Raw genomic sequence first — 24,523 nt, forward strand, 5'->3', positions numbered from 1 at the left:
ATGTGAGCAAATAGATTCGATTAAAGCTGTGTTGCTTGGTAACATGCTGAGTGACCATGGGAACTACCTTGGGGACTTCAAGATTTCAGCAAAGTGGCTCAGGACTGAGAGATCCAGATTTTCAGATGTGTTCTTCCACACCTGACAACATGAGTCATTGTATGTAACAAATAGGTAAGATATTCCTTAGACCAACAGAGCTACCGTTTTCAAAATGTGTACCTCCAGGTCCAACAGCAGAGCCTCGAAAGCAGCTGCGTTCTGCAGACAGTCCGGACCACAGGTCAGGTCCATTGAACTCGAGAGGTACAGAATCAACTGAAAGGTTCTGTGGCTGACCAGAGTTCTCTTCATTTTCAGTAAGAGAGCAAGCAGCTGCATGGAGAAAAAAAATATACTGTATGTTAAAAGTGGATTTCAAATGTAGAACTTTAGTGATTTGGAACAGACCTTGTAACCACAGATGCGGTTCATTTCCTGCTGCATGGCAGAATTTGTTTCCAGAACGGAGAGAAGAACCTTAACCGCTGCATACAGGGAGCTGTCGTCTGCTGCCATTGCAATTAGACTGAGAACAACTGCAGGCCCACCCACGTACAGAAACGCATCAGCGGCACTTCTGGGGACGAATATGCGAACACCTACAATAAAAAGGTTATATGCTTAAAAAAAAAAACACACTTAAATTCAGGAAACATTACATTAGAAATAAATCATGTGCATTACTCACCAAAATGTCCAATCAATGCTGCTCCTATAGTGCGCGCAGTGCCACTCAGGTGCTGACTGATGTTATGAGCCAGGAAGACTGGAGTGGACTGGTCTCTAGAGGTTATCCCTAGCTGGAATGAGATGGATGACTTTTAGAATGTACCTAAAAAGCAAATGGTTATTAAACACAGATCTGGCCGCACCTCTTTAGCAATCAGTCTGCAGTCCACCTCATTGTAGTTCTCTCTGATGCGCACAACATTTGTTAATGTGGAAACTGCTGGGTTGATGCCAAACGTAATCCTCTCCTCAGGAACCAACCGGACAGGGATAGACTCCGCTTCTGAATCATGGGAATAAATGAGGGGAATAAAAGTAGTTCTACAAGGTAAACAAATGAATGAAAGCACACAGGCCTGAGCCTACTGAGCGTCACGAGTCAAAAATGTACGGTAATAAATGAATAAACCAATTGGAATATGGGACATATTTCCAATATAAAGCTAATGTCAACAGTTTTTCCCCCAGATTGTTCACTTTATTGTGCAGTATAAATGATGAGCCTACTGCTCATTTTGGACAAGTCTAAATACAATTGTTTTACCAAGTTTCGCTCTCTCTTGTACATGCATACATTTGATGCTGTAAACTGTTGCCCTTTTTTTCTCCCTACTCTGCTGTTGTTTTCGCAAATAAATAAACACAAGAAATGTTCATCTTGATTTGACTTTATGAATCTAACGCACGGATAGCCTTGAAAGACCATCATTTAGTTTTTATTAAAAATATCCAGATTTCCACAGTAGAGGTTAATCAAGCTTTATGCTACTATATGTATCTACTCTGACCAACAGTCATGATATAACCAAAAATAAGTCACATTTCTGCACGGTACGAAGTTAAACAAGAAACAGGTCGTGTAATGAACTGACACAATGTCATGCACTTGCCTTTGTTGCATAAAGCCAGAAAGTTGCCCAGATAGACAGTGCCTTGAGAGTATATGACACCCACAAGCTCATGGCTCAAAGCCTTCTCAAAAAGGTAAGACGGTCCAATACGCCACACAAGAGCAGCGTAGTCTTTCCAAAGGGTGGGCGTCCCAATCAATGCGTACACATCAATAACAGCTGTGGGGTCCATGTAGACACACTTGCCAGGAAACGGCTGAATATATTTCATCTGATTGAGAACATACAGTATGTTTAATTCAAATGAGTTCATGTCAGTTCTCTACGTACAGCTCTCTCTCTCTCTAGTCCTCACACCTTTCCGGTCCCTAGTACTTTGCCATTGAAGTAGGCGGAAGCCATGCAACTCTTCTTGACATCTTTGGCCATGACCACAACAAGATGATGCCACTGTCCCGGGACCAGCAAGCTGGAGCAACGGAACCTCAGTGAGGTGGGCAAAGAGGTAGGTGTGCTCACTTCTGGCTCCATCATATCTATTTTTCAAAGACATTCAAGCAAGACAAGTTCCATTGTGAAAACGAGAGATGGAACTATGGTACAAGGCTGATAGCTTCATGTTTATATACGCTGTTTAGTAGACATATTGTTTGTGGCACGCAGTATATGATCCAAAGTCATACATTTCTTACCCAAGTAAGTAAAGGCTTCCTCTTCCGTGGAGAGGACCAGGCAGCCATCATAGGCCGAGAAGGAGACAGACAAACAGATGTACTGTTGCTCCGTCCGCGACATGTGCCGAACAACTGTTAGTAGTCGGATTGGGTGGGAATCACACGCTGAACTAAACCTGTTGATTTGAAACCAACAGGAAAAGGAAAGGCCAGCTGTGGGAGGAAAACCTCGGCAGTCTAACGAAATATAGAGAAAACGGGACATCTTGTTTAGATTGAATAATACATGCATCTGTTGAACATTTGGACTCTTACCTCCTCCTATTCCACCAGTTGAGATAGAATCGGCTGTTACTCCCTTCACTGTGGCCAGTGAAGGGAGGAAAAGGCAGCTGTAATGGACAACGATGTAGCAGCATTTCATCGATGAACTAGACATATTTGAATATATTTGATGGAATCTTGCGCTATCAATGGGCAGATTGTGACTCACCCATAGCCACTCTTGCTCATGTCAAATTCCACAAAGGCCGGCGAGGCGGAGAGACGATGTGGCCGAAAGGTGCGCGGTGATGTCATGGATACCACGCTGACGATCTGGTGGGCAGGAATGGCGGAACCAGCAAAACTTTTGCTGCGACTCGTTGACTGTAACAGGCTAAAGTTCCGCTTTAGTGTCTTAGATGAAGACCCTGTTATTGTGTCTGTGTGATCTGGATGAAAACAAAATCTGGTGTTACTGTGTTTGAAACCGCAAATTAAAATGTAGACAATCACAAAAGTGTTTCTCCTGCACCGTGTGAATATTGCAATGCATTGCAATTTTAAATTGGATGAAAGCACATTAGAGTACGGTTACTCACTAATGTTCGCACCACCTGTATCACCGATACATTTATTTACTAAATTGCAGACAGGGGACATCCAATTTGTTTGTACAAATGCATTTTTTGAAAAATATTAAACAATGACTATTGTGTCTTACAATTTATGTTACATGTCAAAGTGACATTGTAACCTAAACAAAAATGTAAAATAAAATGACTGTTATAGAATAATGTAGAGAAACAGCAAAAACTGATGCAGAATGGCCAGAACAAAACAAAGTCATTTAGCTCCACAGAACATAAAAATGGACGCGCGCAAAACTTTGTGGAGTGAATGTGTGGTTGAGTCAAGATGAACACTAAATGAAGATTTCAGGATTGAGTTTTCACAGAATGCAAATTCACATTTGATCCTGCTTAAATAGAGCTAGTTTGCAATATGTAATTCAGTTTTAAATCATCTGAGTTTACGTTTTTAGTGCTGTTGTTTTGGTTAGCAAAAGAAGTTCAACTGGGCTAAGCAGTTACTCTAACTATTTAATGTCTGTGTGTGAACAATAGTGCCTATTAACGGAGATACCTGAAACTAACCCTTTCTTCGTTATGGGAAAAGGGAGGTGTTTATATATGTCAGTGCATTACACACTCTACGACTAATTGGGCATAGCGTCTATTACACGCACGGACGACTACTATTTGTGGTAATGCAGTTTATGGTGAAGTCAACTTGTGCTATTAAAATAAATCAAAGAGAGAGGCATTTTCACAAAACTACAGCACCAGCTATTTCTCCTGTTGCGAGGAAGTCTGGTTTCGATGGCACGCCAGCTTTGTCCGCCAAGCTCATAAGAGGGTCTGCTAAACACAGAAATTTCCTGAAAAAGGACAGAAAACAAACTGATCAGATAATCCGGACTCAAATGTAAGGAAAAATGAAAAAGATTATTTGGGGCATAACCGTCTGTATCCAACCTGAATTCTGAAGGTGTGATGGCCTGAGAGGAGAGTTTCTCCCAGATCCGTGTAACAGTTAGATGTAACGGGTCATTTGGAGTGAGCAGCAGGCTGTGACAGTGAGTCAGGAGAGTGGAGAGAAGCCCCCCCTCACACATGATCTGACGATTCCGCTCCGATTTGACGGCTGATTGAATGTGGTTTGCCACTGCGAGCTGGATCTCCATTGAAAGCTGAGAAAGAAAGAGAGGAAATAAGCATGGACGTTGAGGGCCTTATGACATCACGGTTAAACAATTACCTGTATGTCCTCGGGCGTAAAGGTGAATGGAAGGAGAGTCATGATGACTCGAATAGCTCCAGGGTGAAGAATAACATGATCACAAGTGAACCTACTGTAAGTCAAAGAGGAAAATCTTGTTAACGCATGTTAAATCTTCTTGCAACAACTCGTGTATATGGCATGTGGGTGAAAAGAGGCACCTCGACTGGGACTCCAAAACAGTGGATATGCTGGTTCCTGTGGTTCTACAAGTGCCCTGCGGGTCCTCCACGGACTGCTGGACTGGCCCCGTGTGGACAGGTGACGGCACTGAACGCATCCCTTCATGCCCTAACGTTCCATTTAGTTTCTGTCGGTCCCCGTCGCACGCATTCCCAAATTCTAGGCCAAAATTCAGATCGAGAGGGGAGAAGAGGCCTGTAGCAAAGTGATCAAGATAGGAAAGGAGCCTGACGCAAGTCTGGAGAGTGACCGAAAGTTTGACGGATACAGAGGAGTGACATGAGGGCGCCCCTTCTGCTAACTCAACAAACTGATAGAAGCTTCTTCCAGGAGGGCAGTGGTCTTCTGCAGTCTTGATAAAGCATCCCTCGTCTGCCTCCCACCTGCTCCTCTCAGAGTGGAAGCATCCCAGCTGGAGGAGAGCCTCGGCCAGCTTCTCGTAAAAGCCGCCAGTCTGAAAAAAGTGTGCGTTCACCGCGTGCAGATGCACGGCGGAGGCCAAGATATGGAGGGCGAGAAGGAGGAGTTCGAGCAACGGTCGATGGCCGACGGATCGCCACACTTCTCCCTGGGGGGGGTCGGCCAGGGCACCTTCCATGTCGAGTACGAGTGAGAGCAGTCCAGTGAAGCCGCCGGCCCGTCGGAAAGCGTCCAAGCTATTTGGGCTCTCCAGCACCTTCAACATAGACTGACGTCCATCCAAGGGACATTTGACAAAAAGGTGAGCGGGTGGGTAAATATTTTGGCAGACATAAAGACAGAAAGCTTTCAAAACCAGGTGCAGTCAATTAAAACAATGTGATGAAAAATAGATGAAACGTATAGATATATCATAAATCATTTCTGGTAATAGTTTTTGGAGGTCAACTAAATCACATTAGCTTTATTCAATTTGGAGAGCTAATCCATCAGGTAGGTAAAGTGTGAGGCACAACGCAGGGGCAAATGCGATTAAGTGAAACCGGAGTAATCACAATGGCTCGGAACACTTGGCAACCCGGGTCAGAGCCAATCTGATTGCCACCCGCTTTAACCGCGTTAGCACAAACAGCACACAAGCACAAAAATCACACACCAGCCGACACAAACACAATATCTGCAAGTAAGAGCTCCTATCATTGCCATCTATAAAAATCAGACACATACAGTAGGTGCGTAACCTCGTTAAGCCTAATCAGATCTCAGGCCCATTCACCGATCCGAAAGCAGCACGGCACAATGCTGCCGGGCTAATCAAATCGGTCCAGAGTTAACGGCGAAACCTTGTTTAGCAAATCAATCTGCTTTGCCGATAATGTAATCAGCATCCCACATGTAAAGAAAATAAATTCACTTGCTAATTATATTTTAAGTGCCTTACAATTTGTTATGATTTGATGCAAGATGAAGACTACAAGCTGAGATCACTGCAAAGACGGGTGTCTCAGGATATGTAATTGGGCAAATGTCGGAAACGAGTACCTGTAACAGGTCCCGCTTCAAAGCCAGTTCGTGTTGTGTGGAGGAACAGAGGGCTCCTATGGCGGTACTCATGAACTCATCTGGGTTCAGCTCGGCCAGATGCTCCAGAATGCACAGAGTGGGACCTCGGTACTGAGCTTCGTCCAGGAAGAGTTTAATGTAAGGGACCATACCAAGCTCTCGCACTGATACTGAAACATAAGCAAATATTTGGCAAAGGGGTGATTTAAAAAAAAAAAATAATGTAGTGAAAAAATTCTAATATAAATCTAGAACTGTATTACAATGAAAATCTATCCATCCATTTCTATACTGCTTATCTTGCTTAAAGTCGCGGGAAGATGGAGCCTTTACAAAATTGCAAACATTTCTGTGTATATGACCATTCAAAGGATCATTTTATGTCACAGACGATGATATGCAACCACTGATCAAACAAAAAATGGTGACCGGTGGCCACTTTGTAACACATTTTTCAAAAGGGCTTCTCTTACAAAAACGAAGCAAATAATTGCGGTTGAGTTTAGGGGGTCGAATGGATCATTTTTTACCTGTGTTTTTGATTGAGCGCAGAGTAAGGGCAGACACAACTTGCAGCATACAAGTAGTGAGGAACTTTTCGCAGTCATCTATGCATGGCAGCTGCTCCGCATCTATGGAATAGACCGGTGCTTCAAATCGACATACTCATGAGTTCCCATATTTATGACTCATAATGATAGACACGTGCAGTGAATCATTGTTGAAGGTGTTGCTCAATGCCACTCATGCTCTGCTGGCTAGTAAATGTACTCAAATGATGGGTGAGTCACATATGATGTCTCCTACCTAATTGAAGAGCGGGGACAACTCCAGCCTTCCGGATGATTTTTGCTCTCCTGCGAAGCTCCCCGAGCAGCAACTCCAGGAGTCCCCAGTCACTCAGAACCTCCGCAATCATGCCACTGTGAACCGTCATCCTACACGGGAGACAAACATCTGCGTTCTCAAAGATGGCTATGGTCTCATTATTATTCTGTTTGCAGAACTGCACCGCTAATATACAACATGGAAAACTATAACTACAAATCTAAACCACGGCAGCCTCTAATGCACGGTAGCTGCAGGCTTAAGGATGACAAACGGAAGACTTTATACAACATTTTTAAAGGGAGGTTAAGGCCTTTATTTAAGAATGCCTCTAAAATCACCCAAAACAAATAAATTCCAGAAAAACAATGGATGACAATTGAAGTACACGACCTATTGTCCTGCTCTTCTCAAGAATAATGTTCCATTTGCGCTATTCAAGTTAAGTTTTTAGGGCAAGTGAAATCAATTGAAACGTCACAGTAATTCTGATGGTTTTACTTGGAAGACCCTCGGAATTGCAAGCTTATTGGTGGATAGTTTTGCATTTGTGGAATATAAGATAAGCAGCAAAATGCACTCGTTTTTAGCCATCTCCGGGGGCGGCCATTTTGTCTTCTGTCGACTGAAAATGACATCACAACTGCTCACAACGACTAATCACGGCTGACCCGTTTTCTGAATCTGAGCCGTGATTGGTCGTTGTGAGCAGTTGTGATGTCATTTTCAGTCGACAGAAGACAAAATGGCCGCACCCAGAGATGATTAAAAACGAGTGGATTAACACTTATTCCACAAATGCAATATTTATCAGAATGCCCTGTTTCAACTAGTGGGCCTGCTGGGAACATATTCTTGGAAAAAAATATGTCTTGGTTGACTTCCGCGTTAAGTAGCACTGCTTTACCTGTGAAAACTTGTAAGAGTCGCCACTCCAAACGGTGTTCCCACCACTCCTGCAGCCAATGACCCTGACCAACTCTGCTTCAGGATGCCCAGTACTACGCGCAATGCCTCATGGGGGATGTAGTTGAGCTTGAAGATGACCTGCAAAGACCCACCATTGGATCAGTACTTGCGGCGAAAACACGCATATAGAACCGTTTGAGAAGACCTACTGTACCATCTCGAGCATTGAGTAGAACATTGTTTGAACTGCTGCTGGTTTGTGGCACACACATGCGGCCAGTTGGGCCATCGTCTGGACGGTCCACTCTAACAGGAAAAAATTGGCTTTGTCTCTTTCCCAAATCATCTGAATGGTTCTTAGGATCTGACAGCACAGCAGTGAATCCTCAGATTGCAGCAAGGAAGCCTGCAGCACATGGAAGGCAGGCATGTTCTTAACTGTCGAACCTGAAATAAAAAGTTGAGAATCAAAAAAAGAAAGAAAAAAAAAAGCATCCGTACTAGTTATTAGTTTTAAGGTTTTTCTTTTTCTTTTTTTTTAAACTCATTCCATCCCAAAGACATATTCATGTCTTCTCACAGCCCAGCCATTCAATCCCAGGAATTTATTTATATTTTTTTCAAATGTTAGGGTAAAATAGGGTTAAATAAGTTAAGTTTTTTTTTTTAGTTTTTTTTTTTGTCAATGAAGAATTGAGCAAGGTTAATATATCAAAAGATTTAATGACTAAAATCCTTCTGGAAGATTTTCCCTGGCAAGGTCAATTTAAGAGAGAAAACACAATCGATACGTTCCAAAGAAAGTTTAAACATCAAGCATGTAAACAAATCAAGTCAAAAGATTCAATGACTAAAATCTTTCTGGAAGATTTTCTCTGGCAAGGTCAACTTAATAGAGAACACACAACCGATAAATTACAACATGCAACAGTAAAAGAGCATAATCTGTTTGGATGTAGTTTGTTTGCCACCTTGTCAAAATATGAACATGGAAGGTAATGGATTTAGCCAGAAAACACACTGGAATGTGTTGTGGATAAATATAGAGCTGCTTAGTAATAGAATTCATGTTCACGCTTAAGTTAAATTGCATCAAAACCAAATAAAATCAACACAAGACTCTAAAATCCCTGTGTTGGATCGTGAGCTTCTCTTTCATGTGATGGATGGCTGCTCAGTACGTGTGCGTGTGTGCGTGTGCTTGAATGTGTTTATTATGGGCGTCAGATTTCGGAGTCTTCTGATGGTGTGTGTGCATCCATGATAGATGGCCGATTGTTGTCGGCCAGTGGTGAATAGATGTGGGGCATCCTAACATTGTTATAATGGAAGCCGCCACTTCATCATCCGAGACATAATCACCTCAGTTTCCTGTTAAGCGGAGGGACACTGCTTGCCACAGTGGGGTGCAGGTGGGGGCGGTGTGGAGTCAAGGTAGGCAGTTGCAATAGTGTAAAAGAGGTATCAAGTGAGCAAATGAAATGATGGGCTTTGAGCGTGCGTGTGAGTTAGAACATGACAAAGCGGGGTGAGCAGTCTTTTACCTTTGTTGAGGGGCGGCTCAAATTTGAAGCCTGGAGGCTGAGGGTGGCTGACACAAAGCGCCACTTTGAGCTCTGTTTTGCCAAGCAGGGTGAATGAGGCAATGAGCGCCAGCAGCTCCTCCACATAGTGGAACTGATCCTCTGACACGCCTCCTTCACAACTTTTGTGGAATGATCAGCAATAGAAAGAAGATGTGAGAACTCAAAGTGCAAATCACAAAACAAATTTAGAAGATTGCATTATTTTACACATTGAAATTTCAGATTACCGGTATGTTGGTAATATGCTATTGATCTCTGCTAAAATAAGTCCAACATGCTCTGAAACATATGATCATCGTCTCACCGTTTGAGAATGCTTTCGAGGGCCTTGTAGCCATTGTGGGAGTCAAACTCGATGAAGAGAGCTGGATTGACAGGATATGTGTCACGAACGAAGCTAAACACAGCCACGGCCACCTCAGCTAATAGCGGGCCAGCCACCTCTGAGTTGATGCGTAACAGATTCTGGATGCATATGCGTACGCAGTTCTTCCCTGAAGAAGAAGACATTGTGAATCTCATTTGGAAAATCCTCATTTTATTTTGAATTTTGATGTTACTTATCAGCAAAACTACTACACCGAACAATATAGCACTTCATCTGAGAGATAGCAGTCCTGTGCACTACACTTGCGGAATTCAGTCAAATCCAAAAGAAAATATGTATAAAAAACATTTATGAAAGTAATACTCAAAGAGGTATTTAATGTTGATTGTTGGGGATATCGGATGCACTGCATCATACTGACAGGTGTTTCTAAGATTCTGCTCACCTCATGCAGTTTAACAAGGTTAAAAGAATATTTAAAATGGTATGATTGTGAATGCTGTGGCCTAACACTCCTATACTAGCACGGAGGCAAATCATCTTAAAATGAACATCTGTAAAATCTCCCTTGTTTAGGCATTGGGTCGGGTGTACTGTCCTCAGAAGTGATCCCATTAGAGAAGATGCATCTGTCTTCATTGAAATAAATGGCATATTGAATAGAGTACTGGATTTAATTGACACAAATTATAAGAATGAGGGGGAAAAAATTCTGCTCAGTTTTGAAAAAGAAAAAAGTGCTTGTATACCGCAGTGGTGCCAGAAGAGACCTCAAGTGAATGTTTCTTGCAATAAATTCCTAATCCGAACTGTGGTAATGTGCTTTTGTAGAAGTAACTACGGTACTGTAACAATCAAATGGTACTAGTGTGAATAATTATTTTTTTTACCAATTAGATAAAAGAATCCACTCTCCGCAAAGCCTGTCTTATGGTGTACGTAATCAATTTGCAAATGGAAGCATACAGTAAGTTCGATAGTTGGCTGACCGAGTAGGAGAGGAACAGTGTTGCTCGTGGCTACAGCAGAAAGCACTTTAAGGATGCGGGAGGCCTGATGCCTCCACGAGATGCCAGTCTGGTCCCAAAGTGATGTAAGCCCTATGATAAGGCACTGCAGCTCCTGAGTTTCTACCAGCCGCTCCACATTAACTGGCTGCCTACATAGTTGGAGGAGAACCTAAAAAAGATGGAAGGGTTCGAAGAGCGTTATGAAGTCAGAAACACTCTAATGTCAGGGAGAGGAGTAAAAGTCGTGTTCACCTGTGTTAGAGGCTCCTGAAAGCTCTCTTTCATGCTTAAGTCCTCCTTGGGTGGGATGCACACGAGCAGGTACAAACATTTCACAAGAACAGCAGGAAGGCCTGGATTTATAGATGACACCTACAAACACAAACGTAGCCTTAAGAAATGTAAACTTTTTTGTATTGAATATATGCATTTGTCTAGTTAATTGATCAAATATCTTAATTGATTTGATTCAGGTGAAGACCTGTGATGCTGCAATAAAGATTATATAGGTACACACAATGGAGACTTCGTCAGGTACATCTGGACAATCTAATGTGATTCACTACAAGAGGTGTATCAAAAAGAAAGATAACAATGTTCAGTTTTAGAGGAGTATTAATTGAACAGTATAAGTATTATCAATTTAAAATTTTAAGTCCAGCTCTTGTATTGGACAATAACTATAAACTGTCAAGAGTCCTTTTAATGCCACTCATGCCTCAATGTCCCTTAAAATGTTTCTAGTGATTTATTGTTTATAATACACTGCTGAGATTACATAGTTTTCACTTTTTTAATTGTCCTGTTCCCATTTACATGTGCATTTTTAGTCTGCATATATCATAAATGCTTCATTTTTACGTACTGCTATATTGTTGTCCAACCATCTCAACACTTTGCAAGCAAAGCGACTCGGCTTGGATTGTATCGGATTGCACAAGTGTATCTAATAAAGTGTCTGGTGCGTGGGTGTATTTTAGCTTCTATAAAAACAAAGTCATCTCTAATAGATGATGTTAGCAAAATGGGGAACTAAAAAAAAAAAAAAAAAAAAAAAAACTCACTGAGGTGTCAGCGGTAAACAGCAACAGAGATTTTAGCAGCAGCCATCCTGAACAGCTTGTCTGGAAGAATCGTACAACCTCCTCACGAGCATTCTCTGGGAACACAAGAAGATTCAACGTGCAACGTGAATGGTATGCCAGCATATTCTTTCAGAGAAAACCATCAAATAAATGATGTTCCACACTGCGGCGCATGAGTGACATTTTATCGTAAAAGGTCATAAAGCTTTGTGGATAGGAACAACAGCGCGGATAAAAAGCAGAAGTAAAGAGTGAGGTAGAAAGTTCCTAAAATAGTGACTTAATTGTGATGCACCATGTACGAAGGGGGCAGGGGCTGTGTCGGGGTCTTTACCTGCAGGCTTTTCCGCAAGCCTGTTGTGGATGTTATGGATGAAGGTGTCAGTGGTGAGAGCTGCAAGTCCCTTTAAGTCCAACCCCTCAAGCCCTCCACCTTCCTCACAGACCTGCCATCAAGTGAAGACAGCCCATTATAATATTGATGATTACACACGCACACACACGCACACAACAAACAATTAAGTGAATTAATTAGATGGAAGTTTTCACTGCTCTCACTTAACAAGATGCAGACAAACAAAGATGCTTTATTCGCAGGTGGTACATTATAAGTAACCAGCTGCCACTGTGTTCTCTTTCACTTCCATAAGAGGATATCGAATTTCACTGAGTGTGCTGTTATGTAAATCCCCAAATGCTGGTCATGAGGCTTGAAAAGGGCACGCCCACATGCAAATTAACACAGAATGATTCCAAGTAAAGGCTTAAACAAGTACCATTGGACAGGAAAAAAAATATTATTGTGGAGGTTGGCCTATATGAATTGAATTAACTGTTGTTGGTCATGGTGAGACAATGGACGAGGGTAAGAAACTCGTCCTCACAGTTCTGAGGTTGGGAATTGAATCCAGGCTCTGGCCTTCCTGTGTGTGGAGTTCTCCTAGTGCTTGAGTGGATTTTCTCTGTATACTCCAGCTTCCTCCCACATTACAAAAACACGTTCCTTAGTTTAATGTCATACTGTAAAGTGTATATAGGTGTGAATGGTTGACCAAAGTGAGCATAAGCGGTACAGAAATGGACGGATGGATAATTTGGTCATGCTATACTGAGCAGCCAGATAGTTGTAATAAGTTCTGAACATCACACTTTTTGGACCATCACTGGTACCTTTCTGTGGGTTAAAAAAAAAAGAAAGAAAAATAAAAAAGAAACATAATAAAGGCAATTGCACTTGTGAATGGAATTGGAATTGGAATGCTCACTGAGCTTAAGTTTCACAAAATTTAATGACATCACACTTGATGATGGTTTCAACTCAAACTTTTTCAGTAAATTTTGGTTGACTGTTAATGTTTCACTGTATACATCGCGACACACTTATTCATTCGAAACAAAGCCTGTGGCTTTTGAATTTCATGTGACAATAGAGCAAACACTGGAGATAAATACATGGAGGTTAAACATGTTGTTTAAGCGCTGAGTGATGGGATCGGCTAAAGGCCAAACATCTGACAGTCACTTTTTGTTATCTGGATAGATTTGAGAATGCTGTCTTGTTACTTTAACCTTTGCAACAAGGCTTTTTAACTGCATTTAAAGTGCCACTATAAGACTTGAAATGTTCCTATCCAGTCTTAATTCTTTAAAGGGGAAGCCAACCCAAAAATGTTCTTTACAATAATATGTTCTATGCCTATGCGCCTCCATTAGTGTAAACACGGGAATCTGATTAATATTGCATTTGTGGAATATGAATCAAGCTGCAAAATCCACCCGTTTTAGCCATCTCAGGGGCGGCCATTTTGTCACTTGTTATTGACAGAAAATGACATCACAGTTGCGCAGGGCTCAGGTAACGACCAATCACGGCTCAGCTGTTTTCTGACGCTGAGACATGATTGGTTGTTACTTGAGCCCTGAGAAACTGTGATGTCATTTTCAGTTGACAGCAAGTGACAAAATGGCTGCCCCCTGAGATGGACAAAAACACAGGATTTTACTACTTAACTCATATTCCACAAACACAATATCAATTAGAATGCTGTGTTCAGAGTATTGGAGCCGCATAGAACATATTACAGTGAAGAACATTTTTGGGTTGACTTATTCTTTAATATGCTTTCCATATTGATAAATATTTGGCTGACAGGCGAGGGAGACAATATGTAATTCTGGTTAATACCTGTATGTAGAGAGGCAGGACTCTGACTAGATGCTCATGCCACTTTTCCAGAGGGGCCACGTCACCTTTGTGGTCCAAACTTGAGTATTGGCAAATCTCAAGTTGATGCAGTTCTTCACGTAGCAAGTCAGAGAGCAGAGGGTCCTGACAGGGGACTACCAATTTCTTCACATCCAACTCCACAGAGACCGATAACTCCCCTGAAGCACTCAGCTCACCTGTTTCTTTATTGACCCTCTCCCCTTTTACGCTGGCATCCTGTAGGGCAACACATAGGCAACAATGACAAATCCACAACCTCTCAAATTATGAAAAATTCTCTCCACTTAATCAAATTGACTTGACAGCCACCATTTCCCACTAAAAAAATGTGCTGAAAAAAAGTTATCACACAGTCTAACAAAAACCACTAGCGGTCATGTGCCACCTTAAGTGGTAATTTACCCAGATCTGTATAAAATTTGTGATTCGCTGAATTCTATTTACAATAACTGGGAACACAAAATAACCAGAAATGTCAGCATTGATTACAAAACCCCACAAATCTCCTAAAAATAATGGAGTTCCTCAAAATTAAGATAAACATTACCAACAGAGATGCACTCATTTGTTTACATTATCTTTCAGGATGTTATGAGCTCCTTTTCAATACCAGCATTTTATGGAGTAGATTTGCGCAGCACAGAATCATTTTGCTACAGCGGAAGTTTGCGTGACTGAGGGCCTTAGCTGATATAATGTTTTTCTTTAGACCACCGGAATACAATAGTAGTAGCGTGCTCAAATTTTCAAGACTTGAGTAATCGATAAAGTAGTCCCCGCAATTCTTCAAAAAATAGAAATTGAAGTAGCAAATATTGTGAATTCATTTCAAGTTGCATTAAACAAACCTTGGGTTCCCCGTGAGTGAGGCCTCTGTTGCCTGTATCAGTGACATTTAATGTTTATTTAAAGTATTCATCACACAACAATCTGGCAATGGTTGCAGTCAGCTTTCAAATGGATAGCAGAAAATTCTTGGATTCAAATTCACGGTAAATATTGAGAAGTAACTTGAGAGGGATTTGATCCATTACAGAGCAACATCAGTGAGCATTTTCTATGAACAGGCATGTGATTTACAAAGAAGGGAGTGGTGGACTATACATAAAGACAGCTGACATTCCTCACAAATGCACTGATTATTTCACATCACTCACGTGAGAAGCTTCTGTTTCAGTGTGTGTTTGTGGGGGGGTGTATGTGTGTGTACGTGTGTGTGTGAGAGTGGAATGCACACTTCTTATCAGCATTTCATTGAAACATACGCAGAATGACAGAAGGTACAACACAAGTTCTTACCTGTGTTCGTGTGAGAGCCATGTGTGACTTTCCACACTCTTAACAGGTATCTGTGAAAGTAACTTGTGGGAGTCCAGCTGAGTTCCTACTCTGTCCACGTTCCCATGTCAGCAGCAAAGGCGAGCAGAGACCTGCTAAAACATGACTGACGCTTACTGCACTGCGCGGTGCTGTGTGAACCCTCCTGTAAAACAATCCGCCCTCACTAATCCGCAACAAGCAGAATGAACTTTGAACATGCGGAGTAACTCACATCGGCTGGATCAGGTCATGTGCCTCATGACTGCCCCAGAGAAGCAGAAGTGAAAAAGTATTGTTGGGCAAATTGGATGGAGCCCTCCCACCACAGCTCAGTAGACTCTTGAGCTTTTTATAGACTTGTCAGATCTGGCTGCCATGATATGACTCACTGTGACAACAACCCACGAGTAAGCAAGTGTAGTTTTCAATTAAAAATAATTTGGAAGCGGAATTGCAGGGGCAAGGGCAGCATGGTGGTCCAATGGTTTGCATATCCACATAACACTTCTTTCTCCTGCCCAGCCATACTGTGAGAAGTTTGCATGTTCTTCCCATGCTTGTCTGGGTTCTCTCCAGGTCCTCCGGCTTCCTCCCATAATCCAAAAACATACCTCTTAGGTTAGTTGAAGACTCTAAATCAGGGGTGTCAAACTCATTTCACATCGTGGGCCACATACGGCATCGGCAGATGTCAAGTGGGCCGGACCATTCAAATTATATCATACTCTGCTATAAATAACCAAAATATCATGTATTTCCTCTGGTTTGGTGTAAAGAAGCACAAGAACATTAGGAAAATGTTGAAATTTAATGAACATTCCTTTTACAAATGTTTTCATGAAACCCCTTAGATTTCCTTTGTGCAATTTACTTTTATCATTCACATATATGCATTGCAACTGACCCCACTGATTGTAAAAGGCACAAAACTTTTTAAAGTAATTAGTAATGAAAAGTATAGTCATGCACTTTAAGATCAAACGAGATTTATAAAGAAAGGAATTTTTAAACTCTGATCAAAAAAGTGTGACCCCTAGCGGGCAATTCATGAATTGCATCATATTCAAAATATTAATTCTGTGTGTTTCATGCATTTTTTCACATTTAAATGATCCTGCGGGCCTGATCAAACCTCCCTGGGGGCCGGTTCCAGCCCGCAGGCCGTATGTTTGACACCGCTTATCCAAATGGTCCTTAGATGTGATTGTGAATGTTTTTTGTCCATTTGTACCCTGTGGGTGGCTGGCAACTAGTCCAGGGCGTACTTCGCATCTCTTCCAAAGTCAGCTGGGTTAGCTTCCAGGCTTCCAGCTCACCTGCAAGCCTAGTGAAGATGAACAGTAGAGAAAATTATTTTATATATATATATATATATATATATATATATATATATATATATATATATATATACATATATATATATATATATATATATATATATATATATATATATATATATATATATATATATATATATATATATACACACACATACAATAAAATACAATTCCTTTGTAGCTGAGGTAAAAATGAAAAGAAAAAAATCTCGGATGTGTATATGTAAAGTATAGTAATAATACAATAACAATAATGCTTATTAAATGGTTTATGACAATTTTAAGAAACAACTTATTTTTCATAAAGTAAAAACAATATTTGAAACTGTTTTTATTGTATGTAAAATAGTCTATTTTACTAAAAATAATATATGCTCATTTTTTATTTTATTAATAATTACCAAATTGCTTACAGTATATAAAATATAAAAACAAATGAATCCCTCTATCTTATTTTTGGCTGTTTACAAACAACTATAATAATAACAACAACAACAACAACAACAACAACAATAATAATAATAATAATTCAATGAGATAAAAACTAATTAAAATGACCGATTATAGGGAAAATGTCTGAATTAATAGAACCAATTGTACAGGGTTCTAGATACTAATGTAAATTTTTGGTGGTCCGGATAAAACAACAGAGCAGCATTAATGTTACCCACAAGCCACACTTTGGCAGCACATGCATTAGAGTAAACTGATACAAATAAATATCACATTGAAAGTAACGTTCTACTTTGTGATGTTCACGGGCAGATGACATTTTTAGGAACAGCGTTGAATGACTAGTGAAGGTCACCTGCAAAGGAGGTTTCTACGCGAAAACAAGCTATGTATTTTAAGCATGAGAGGCAAACCGATGATGTTACTATTCAAAGCAATATTAAACAAATAAATCCTCAAAACTTAACCCACACACAAAAATTAAATTGACAATTGTTACTTCATTGCAATATATTTTTCAAATAATACATACCGAAATAACCAAAATATTCGTGCAGTGAAAGTCAACGTCGCAAACCTAGCAAACAGTGTCACCCAGTGGGTAAATACTATTACCACTACAGTCAAAATAAGATTACACGCACACACAGAAATGTTTCAATTTCGAAAGTCCACAACAACACTTTTAAAATGTTGAATGTTAAATGTTAAATTTTGTTGGGTGATAATGTGAGATTAGACGACGAGTATAAATCAAAACATGATACAAATATGAACAATCATTTTTATCGCCGGAGGATCACATATTTTTTAAGCATGACATCCATGAAATCCAGAGTATAACTTTTTCCATTTTGAGATGTAAATATATACAAAGCCATCATAAAATTAAATTACTGTATAGCAATTCTTGTGTATGTTTGTTTGTCTCTATGTGCCCTGCGATTGGTTGACAACCAGTTCGGGGTGTACCCCGCCTACTGCCCGAAGACAGCTGGAAAAGGCTCTAGCACCCCCCGTGACCCTCGTGAGGATAAATCGATCGAGATAATGGATGGATGTATAGCAATTCTATCTTCGAGACGAATGAGCTCAACAAAAGTAACTAAACCATCGCCGTGTCCCGCTGATGTACAGCCCGCCCCCTGCCTGTTACCTCTTGTGGTAGCCTGTTTCTTTTTCTGTTAGACGAACTGAATAGCGGCTAGCTGTGGTAAGGAACATTACCGCCACCTACCGGAACATTGACCTGAGCCGAAATAAGTAAATGCCTAATTATATCTATATCTAATTATATCTAATCTAATTATATGAAAAATAGGTATTCCTCTCTAAACTGACAAACAAAAAAACGTATGTCAAACATTTAGTATCGTGTCTCTTTTGTGTGTTTCATTTCCTACATCTCTAGTCATGTGGGAGGCTTCAACCAATGAGGAGCCTGAGGCGTGGTCCGTCAGTGTCAGCCGTCAGGCAATGTACCGTTAAGCGGGCGTCTCGTCGTCGACGGCAAAATGGTTTTTTTTTCGTCGTCTCAGTTTGCATGAAAAATATGAAGACGCAGTTCGTCTAAGAGGCTAATTTAATGTAATTTATTTTGTAGGAGTAGGACAAAAAGGCAGATCTGCGCACGTGAAGCCACAATAATGCATCCGATGCCTTCATGTTCCCTGGGTAACGATGGTATTTTTGACTTTGTACAGACAGGAAACCTTGAGCAGTGCAAAGGCATCGTTCAAAATGACCGCTCAGTTCTCATACACAAAGGTAAGCACAAAACAAATAGAATCACCTTGTATTTTTGTGACATATTTCACAAAGATAATCCGAATCTACTATGATAAAACGATAAATTAAAAGTTAAAAATCTTTAATTACCCATTAAAATAAACTGGTCTATTTTGTGAAAATGTAATTGTAAAAACAGATACTCCCAGTCGCTTGCATTTTTATTTACCTTCATCCAGGTTGGGGTGGTTTCACTCCACTTCACTACGCTGCCCTTCATGGTAATTGTTCCCTGGTTGACGTTTTCCTCAGCAACGGTGCAGACCCCAACCTGACCTGCAATGCTGGACAATCAGCATTTCATTTTGCATGCAGGTACTTCAGATCTCTGATGTTTACTTATTTTCTTTTGAAAAAAATGGTGATATCTTGATGGATGACCTGTGATAGGCAAGGAAACATTGACATCATTCATAAAATGATAAAGCATGGAGCTGATCTGCGTGTCTTAGATCTACAAGGAAAATCTGCTCTTCATCATGCTGTGACAGGCGGCAGCATGTGAGTGAAGTAACCAACAAAAGTCAAATAATCACATTTTGATAATTCAGGCATGCATGACAATAACAGTGATGATTTATTTCCCAGTGTTGCAGTGCACTATTTGTGGGAGACAGAAATGTTCCGTTTCACAGACACAGACATGCACCAGGTGACCCCCCTTCACTTGGCGGCATCTACGGGCAACACAGATATGGTCCAATACCTCCTCAGAGACCAGGTAACATAAAAGCAGTAATGCGTACTAATCGTACAGACAGGATTAGCATAGATGGGCACTTTACAATTTTTTGCCCGTCCGTCCTCTGTCCGCGACCTGGGTCCCCTTAATGTTTTGAAATGACTTTAAAAAATCCAGCGTGTACTCGACCAAAGCCACTTGGTGTTTATGGTATGCACCTCTCCTACATATTCGAGAGGTCTTTTTTTTTTTTTTTTTACTCTAAATTGTACGACTTGGGCCGTTTGTTTTGCCGCTGTATAATAATTGATCCTGTGTTTCAGCGTTGTGCTGTGGACGCTATTGACCAAAAGGGGGCGACAGCACTACACGTAGCAGCAGAGCGAGGATGCGTGGAAGTGTGCTGGACACTGCTCCAAAAAGCTGGGTGCAGGATTCTTCATGAGAAAAACCTCAGCGGCCTCACACCACTGGACCTCAGCAAACAGGGGAAAACATTTAGGTGAATTATATGAAGCAAAATATCCATAAAACCACAGTTTGCCGACACCATCAGTGATTTTGATTTTATGTTTTTTTTTAGTTCAGTAAACCCCTTATGGGCCCAAGCCCTTCTATAAGTAGTGAAAAAAATGTGAGTAATTGACAGCTCCCAGAAAAAATGTTTGATTTGTCTGTATTAATTATTGCATGAATGTAAATATACCATAAACTGTGAACCAAAATAATAATATCTCAAATTGATTTTACAACATTAGCCTTAAAAATAAATGCCTTACATGTGATTTGATTTTTTAAAATAATGAACCTGAAGTGCACATATATGAAGACTCTGTAACTTACACGAACAACCCAGGCTAAACCTAGCTCTTCCCCAACATACAAAGCTTCTATCTCAGTCAAGATTTATCACTTTTAACACACTTCTTTGACACCAATTACTACTTTCCTATTTAACCAGGGCTTTGGTACCATCTTGTGGCATCCCAGGGTGTTACAGAAATAGCACGAAAAATGCGAATTGGTGTGTTTTTTTTCTGCTAATATCTGAGAATAGAATTGAGTGTGTGTATAGCAAACCCCAAATAGGCAAGGGTTCAATACATACATTGCTGTACTGTGGTTTTATTTTACAGGCATCAACAACTCACCAAACTACTGAGCCAGTACATGAGTGTGCCAATCCACCACAAGCCCAAAGAATCTCAAGGTAGATATCATCTGCAGTGTTTTAATTAGGTTTTGCACAATGGACACAATTCAAAAAGAATGTTGTACATTCTTTTGTGTGTGTTTTGTTTGTGTCCCTAAATGCCAGTTTTGTACTACTGGACATTGTTTGTTCCGAGCCTGAGTGGAGCCACCATTCTTGTGGTAGCATCCATGTTGGGAGTTTATGGTGGTCTCCTTTGTGGCTTGCTCTTCCCTTGGCTGGCCAGAAGCATCTTCACTCAGTACCACCGTATGGCCACATATCAAAGGTCTGACAAATGTTGTGGCATGTTTCAAGTATGTGTGATGTTTCCAACACATTTTATGGCATGTTGTATTTCTTTGTTCAGATAGCAGCTGTCTTCCTTCCAGGTTACCCAACCCCATTTACCTGGGAACCCTCATAGCCGGCTTGCTCCATTCCCTGCTTTGCTTTTACGGGAAAATAACACCTAATATCCTTACGCAGCAATAGATGCATATTTTTTGAGAGACTGTTTTGATGCTCTGGTAATGACGAATGAGGATGTGAAGCGCGGTCCTGTCAGGTGTGTGAGATATGCTGATAGTGCTCTATCTTTCGGAGTAAGTGATACAAAAAAAATAGTAAATACTTTCATTCTTGCTGAATTTACAGACATGGACTTTAAAATTGCGGCCAAGCTTTCTTACAGTATATGGGGCAGGACATCGCTCCAGGATGCCTTGATAGTCTTGAGATTTCTTTGCACCCAGTACAGCTTCAAGACACTCTGTGCCGGATTCCGTAAAGCATCTCCTTTTTTGTACACACGGCACGGGCAAAATCATTAGTAGCCTTTTGTTAGAGATGAGTGTGGATTATCTTACTTTAAAAAAAAAAAAAAAAGTACGTACAAAAAAAAAGGATTTACATTCGGACATCATGATGTTAGTTTGACCTACGTTTTGTATAATTTAAGAAGCATATTCTGAATTGTATGACCACCGGGATGTTTGGCTTTACTTTTGGACAATTATTTTCTACTTATGCAACAGTCTTAGTTTCTTGAGAACATACCTAAAGTCTTATCCTTAACCGAATGAAATGTTTGTGGCTGAGCGGTGCCCTGGTCCAGGTATCGACGGTCCACTTCTGCTTAGTCCTCGGTTTGTTCTGCAAGGTTCTGACTCAAGACCCCGGGACACTGGACAGAGCAGATTCAGATCCTCGGTTCTCCTGCATCGCTGACCTTGCAGAGAAGAACCAGAGTCCTCATAGGTTTTGTCCCTACTGTGAGGTAAGACGTGCTTTAAGCGGAAGTCAACCCAAACATATTTTTTTGCAAGTCCTATGCAGACCCACTAGTTGAAACAAGGCATTCTGATAAATATTCTGTTTGTGGAATAATAGTTAATCCACTCGTTTTTACCCATCTCAGGGGGCGGCCATTTTGTCACTTCTGTCGACTGAAAATGACATCACAACTGCTCAGGGCTCAGGTAACGACCAATCACGGCTGACCTATTTTCTGAAGCTGATCCGTGATTGGTCGTTACCTGAGCCCTGAGTAGTCGTGATGTCATTTTCAGTCGACAGAAATGACAAAATGGCTGCCCGCTGAGATGGCAAACAATGGGTGGATTTTGCTGCTTAACTCATATTCCACAAACGCAATTAATCAGAATGCCGTGTTTCAACTAGTGGGCCTGCTGGGAACATATTCTTGAAAGAAATATGTTTGGGTTGATTTCCTTCTGTGACAAGGGTCACACTGACATGACTGTCTTTAATTGATAACCAGCTTGATCTCTTCTCTTCGTCTTAGTTGGGACCAAAACAATTGTTGCACCGTCATAAGTCATTGATTGTTCTGCACTTTATCACCTCCAGTGTCTCCCTTCACCCACAGTTGTTCCAGCCCGACTACACAAAGCACTGCAAGCTCTGTGATGTGTGCGTTCAAGACTACGACCACCACTGCCTTTTCCTAAACCGGTGCATCGGACGGGCTAACCACCGCCTCTTCCTCGTCTTCATCTTTTCCATGGTGGCAGGCCACTTCTTGTTTGTTGCCACAGCAACAAGTTACCTATACGACAAGATGGCCGCCAGCAGCTTGTCGTCGTGGCTCACGTTCCTGGGGGATGAGGTCTGGGTCACGGTGATGGTGGTTATGAACGCCATAACACTCTTGTGGGAGGTGTGGCTGCTGACAGAGCAGTTTTATGCCATCGCCATAGCAACAACGACTTACTTCAGATACTGTGAAGATGTCAGGCAACACAGGTCACTTGGACAGCGCTGTTTGGCGGTGCTGATGTTTCTGCTCGAGGGACAGAGACGGTTGGGCTGTGGAACTACAAAAGATGACAAAGTTATAATAGACATGTAAAACTGTCACACCTTGTATCTTGTTTACTGAACATCTGCACTGAGTAAACAGTCCATTCGGCTGCATTCAGACTGCAGGCAAATGCGACCCAAAAGTTGTCAGTTAGTGACAACATAAGATGGCTGCCCTCCGGCTTCAGCTGCAAAAAGGGGGCCATTATCTATGAATACTTTTTGCTCGTTTTCAATTTGAGCAATTATGTGATGCAGAATTTTTGAAAATATCTGTGACAATCAGTGATATGGACGTAACAAGTAAGCGTTCAGTCATGCGGGCGGCACTTATCTCAGGATAAACCTTTCACACCCCATTTAGTTGTTTTTGTTTGGGGTTTTTTTGCCTCCCACAGCTTTAACAAATTGTCGCCCAAAATCTTGACAGTGTTATAATTCAAGATGAAAAAGATAGCAGAACACATATTTACATCAACACATACCACACAACCTCAACTCTTTTGATGAAACATTGACTTACAAGTACAGTAGTTGAATGGGACTTCATGGCCTGAGGGGGTCTGTGTCGTTTTTTACTGGCACAAAGCAACTTTAACACCCGCCGCGGGCCTTCGCGATGCTTTGAGGAGGATGAGATCAACTCTGGCACACAAAAAATACAACTATCTTGAATTGCTTTACGGCATACTCACTTCCTCCTTTCGCTATAAAGACGGCTCTGGATTTCACGACACTACGCGCTGGCACGCATGGGAAATGTGGTTGAGTTTTGTCAAAACACTACCGCTTTTGTCCACATGGCGCCGTCATAATCAACCAAAACTGACATATGACACAGTGTTGCTTTAACAAGTAGCCTAATGTAATTATCTACATTCTCCATCATAATCGTCCTGCCTGGTCCTTATCTGGTACTATGGTTGCAGAATTTATCACATTACCTCATTTGACCCAGAAGTACATGTATGGATTCCAACATGCAACGTTTGTTGGCTTTGATCATGTGACATTCGCAAGCTGAGCCCTTAGGCAATGTGATATCATTTTCAGAGGTGGGGATTTTACTCAAATTTGCCGGTCCTTTTATCACCATCCATCTCCAGCCTGGGTACCCTTCCGCCGTCCGTCTATCCGCCTATTTGTCAAGCCGGACCAAATAGTATTCGCCTATCGATCGGTCCGTCTATCATTTTAATCGCGCTTCCGTAGACAATCTTGACCCTCTAGGCGGAAGACCGAGCAAGCATATAAACTTCTGACAGCTAAACACATTTTCACCTTTTGCACATTTTATAAACCAAAACATTGCAACTACAAAAATCTCTTCCCGACTCTGGTGCAAAAATATACGCGTTTCGCCGACCACTGCTGGCTTCTGGAGGAAGT

General features: G+C 41.2%; 2 protein-coding genes across 14 annotated transcripts in view; one reads left to right on the forward strand and one right to left on the reverse strand.

Annotated features, from left to right (window-relative positions):
• The window catches only part of wdfy4 (WDFY family member 4), a 59,473-nt gene that overhangs the window by 26,715 nt on the left and 8,235 nt on the right, over positions 1 to 24,523 (reverse strand). For 3 of the 12 annotated variants that reach the window (XM_086046032.1, XM_086046033.1, XM_086046031.1), the window contains exons 5-35: positions 23,658 to 23,779; positions 23,046 to 23,148; positions 19,105 to 22,040; positions 16,589 to 16,681; positions 15,337 to 15,470; positions 13,996 to 14,253; positions 12,145 to 12,256; positions 11,790 to 11,884; positions 10,978 to 11,097; positions 10,705 to 10,894; positions 9,692 to 9,881; positions 9,346 to 9,506; positions 8,016 to 8,248; positions 7,800 to 7,939; positions 6,872 to 7,002; positions 6,595 to 6,696; positions 6,044 to 6,234; positions 4,561 to 5,270; positions 4,379 to 4,472; positions 4,096 to 4,310; positions 3,904 to 3,998; positions 2,790 to 3,009; positions 2,612 to 2,688; positions 2,315 to 2,533; positions 1,980 to 2,158; positions 1,662 to 1,893; positions 915 to 1,054; positions 731 to 842; positions 451 to 641; positions 223 to 375; positions 68 to 141 (exon numbers count right to left, since the gene is read on the reverse strand). In XM_086046032.1, the coding sequence (XP_085902158.1) occupies positions 68 to 141; positions 223 to 375; positions 451 to 641; positions 731 to 842; positions 915 to 1,054; positions 1,662 to 1,893; positions 1,980 to 2,158; positions 2,315 to 2,533; positions 2,612 to 2,688; positions 2,790 to 3,009; positions 3,904 to 3,998; positions 4,096 to 4,310; positions 4,379 to 4,472; positions 4,561 to 5,270; positions 6,044 to 6,234; positions 6,595 to 6,696; positions 6,872 to 7,002; positions 7,800 to 7,939; positions 8,016 to 8,248; positions 9,346 to 9,506; positions 9,692 to 9,881; positions 10,705 to 10,894; positions 10,978 to 11,097; positions 11,790 to 11,884; positions 12,145 to 12,256; positions 13,996 to 14,253; positions 15,337 to 15,357 (4,655 nt within the window). In that variant the 5' untranslated portion in view covers positions 15,358 to 15,470; positions 16,589 to 16,681; positions 19,105 to 22,040; positions 23,046 to 23,148; positions 23,658 to 23,779. Of the gene's footprint in view, positions 1 to 67; positions 142 to 222; positions 376 to 450; positions 642 to 730; positions 843 to 914; positions 1,055 to 1,661; positions 1,894 to 1,979; positions 2,159 to 2,314; positions 2,534 to 2,611; positions 2,689 to 2,789; positions 3,010 to 3,903; positions 3,999 to 4,095; positions 4,311 to 4,378; positions 4,473 to 4,560; positions 5,271 to 6,043; positions 6,235 to 6,594; positions 6,697 to 6,871; positions 7,003 to 7,799; positions 7,940 to 8,015; positions 8,249 to 9,345; positions 9,507 to 9,691; positions 9,882 to 10,704; positions 10,895 to 10,977; positions 11,098 to 11,789; positions 11,885 to 12,144; positions 12,257 to 13,995; positions 14,254 to 15,336; positions 15,471 to 16,588; positions 16,682 to 19,104; positions 22,041 to 23,045; positions 23,149 to 23,657; positions 23,818 to 24,078; positions 24,496 to 24,523 lie in introns of those variants that run through there. The other 9 variants (XM_086046034.1, XM_086046037.1, XM_086046035.1 and 6 more) reach the window with 9 other exon arrangements.
• LOC147139856 (uncharacterized) lies at positions 18,617 to 23,493 on the forward strand. Of its 2 annotated transcripts, none has more exons than XM_086046049.1 (10): positions 18,617 to 18,914; positions 19,115 to 19,250; positions 19,326 to 19,436; positions 19,524 to 19,656; positions 19,941 to 20,119; positions 20,754 to 20,827; positions 20,936 to 21,098; positions 21,202 to 21,284; positions 21,898 to 22,088; positions 22,701 to 23,493. In XM_086046049.1, exons 1-10 carry the CDS (start codon positions 18,794 to 18,796, stop codon positions 23,181 to 23,183), a joined length of 1,674 nt encoding a protein of 557 aa, XP_085902175.1. In that variant the 5' UTR covers positions 18,617 to 18,793; the 3' UTR covers positions 23,184 to 23,493. The 2 variants fall into 2 exon arrangements, with proteins under 2 accessions (XP_085902175.1, XP_085902176.1); XM_086046050.1 differs by having other exon boundaries at positions 19,388 to 19,436.

Source organism: Filicampus tigris, chromosome 11 (assembly GCF_054856515.1).
Source record: "Filicampus tigris isolate MCC_2025a chromosome 11, RoL_Ftig_1.0, whole genome shotgun sequence".
NCBI lineage: Eukaryota > Metazoa > Chordata > Actinopteri > Syngnathiformes > Syngnathidae > Filicampus > Filicampus tigris.

Coding starts and splice junctions, on each gene's coding strand:
- LOC147139856 (XM_086046049.1), top strand. CDS start 18,794: ATGCATCCGATGCCTTCATGTTCCCTGGGTAACGATGGTATTTTTGAC. Junction 19,657..19,940: donor AATACCTCCTCAGAGACCAG/GTAACATAAAAG, acceptor CCTGTGTTTCAG/CGTTGTGCTGTGGACGCTAT. Junction 20,120..20,753: donor AAACAGGGGAAAACATTTAG/GTGAATTATATG, acceptor TTTATTTTACAG/GCATCAACAACTCACCAAAC.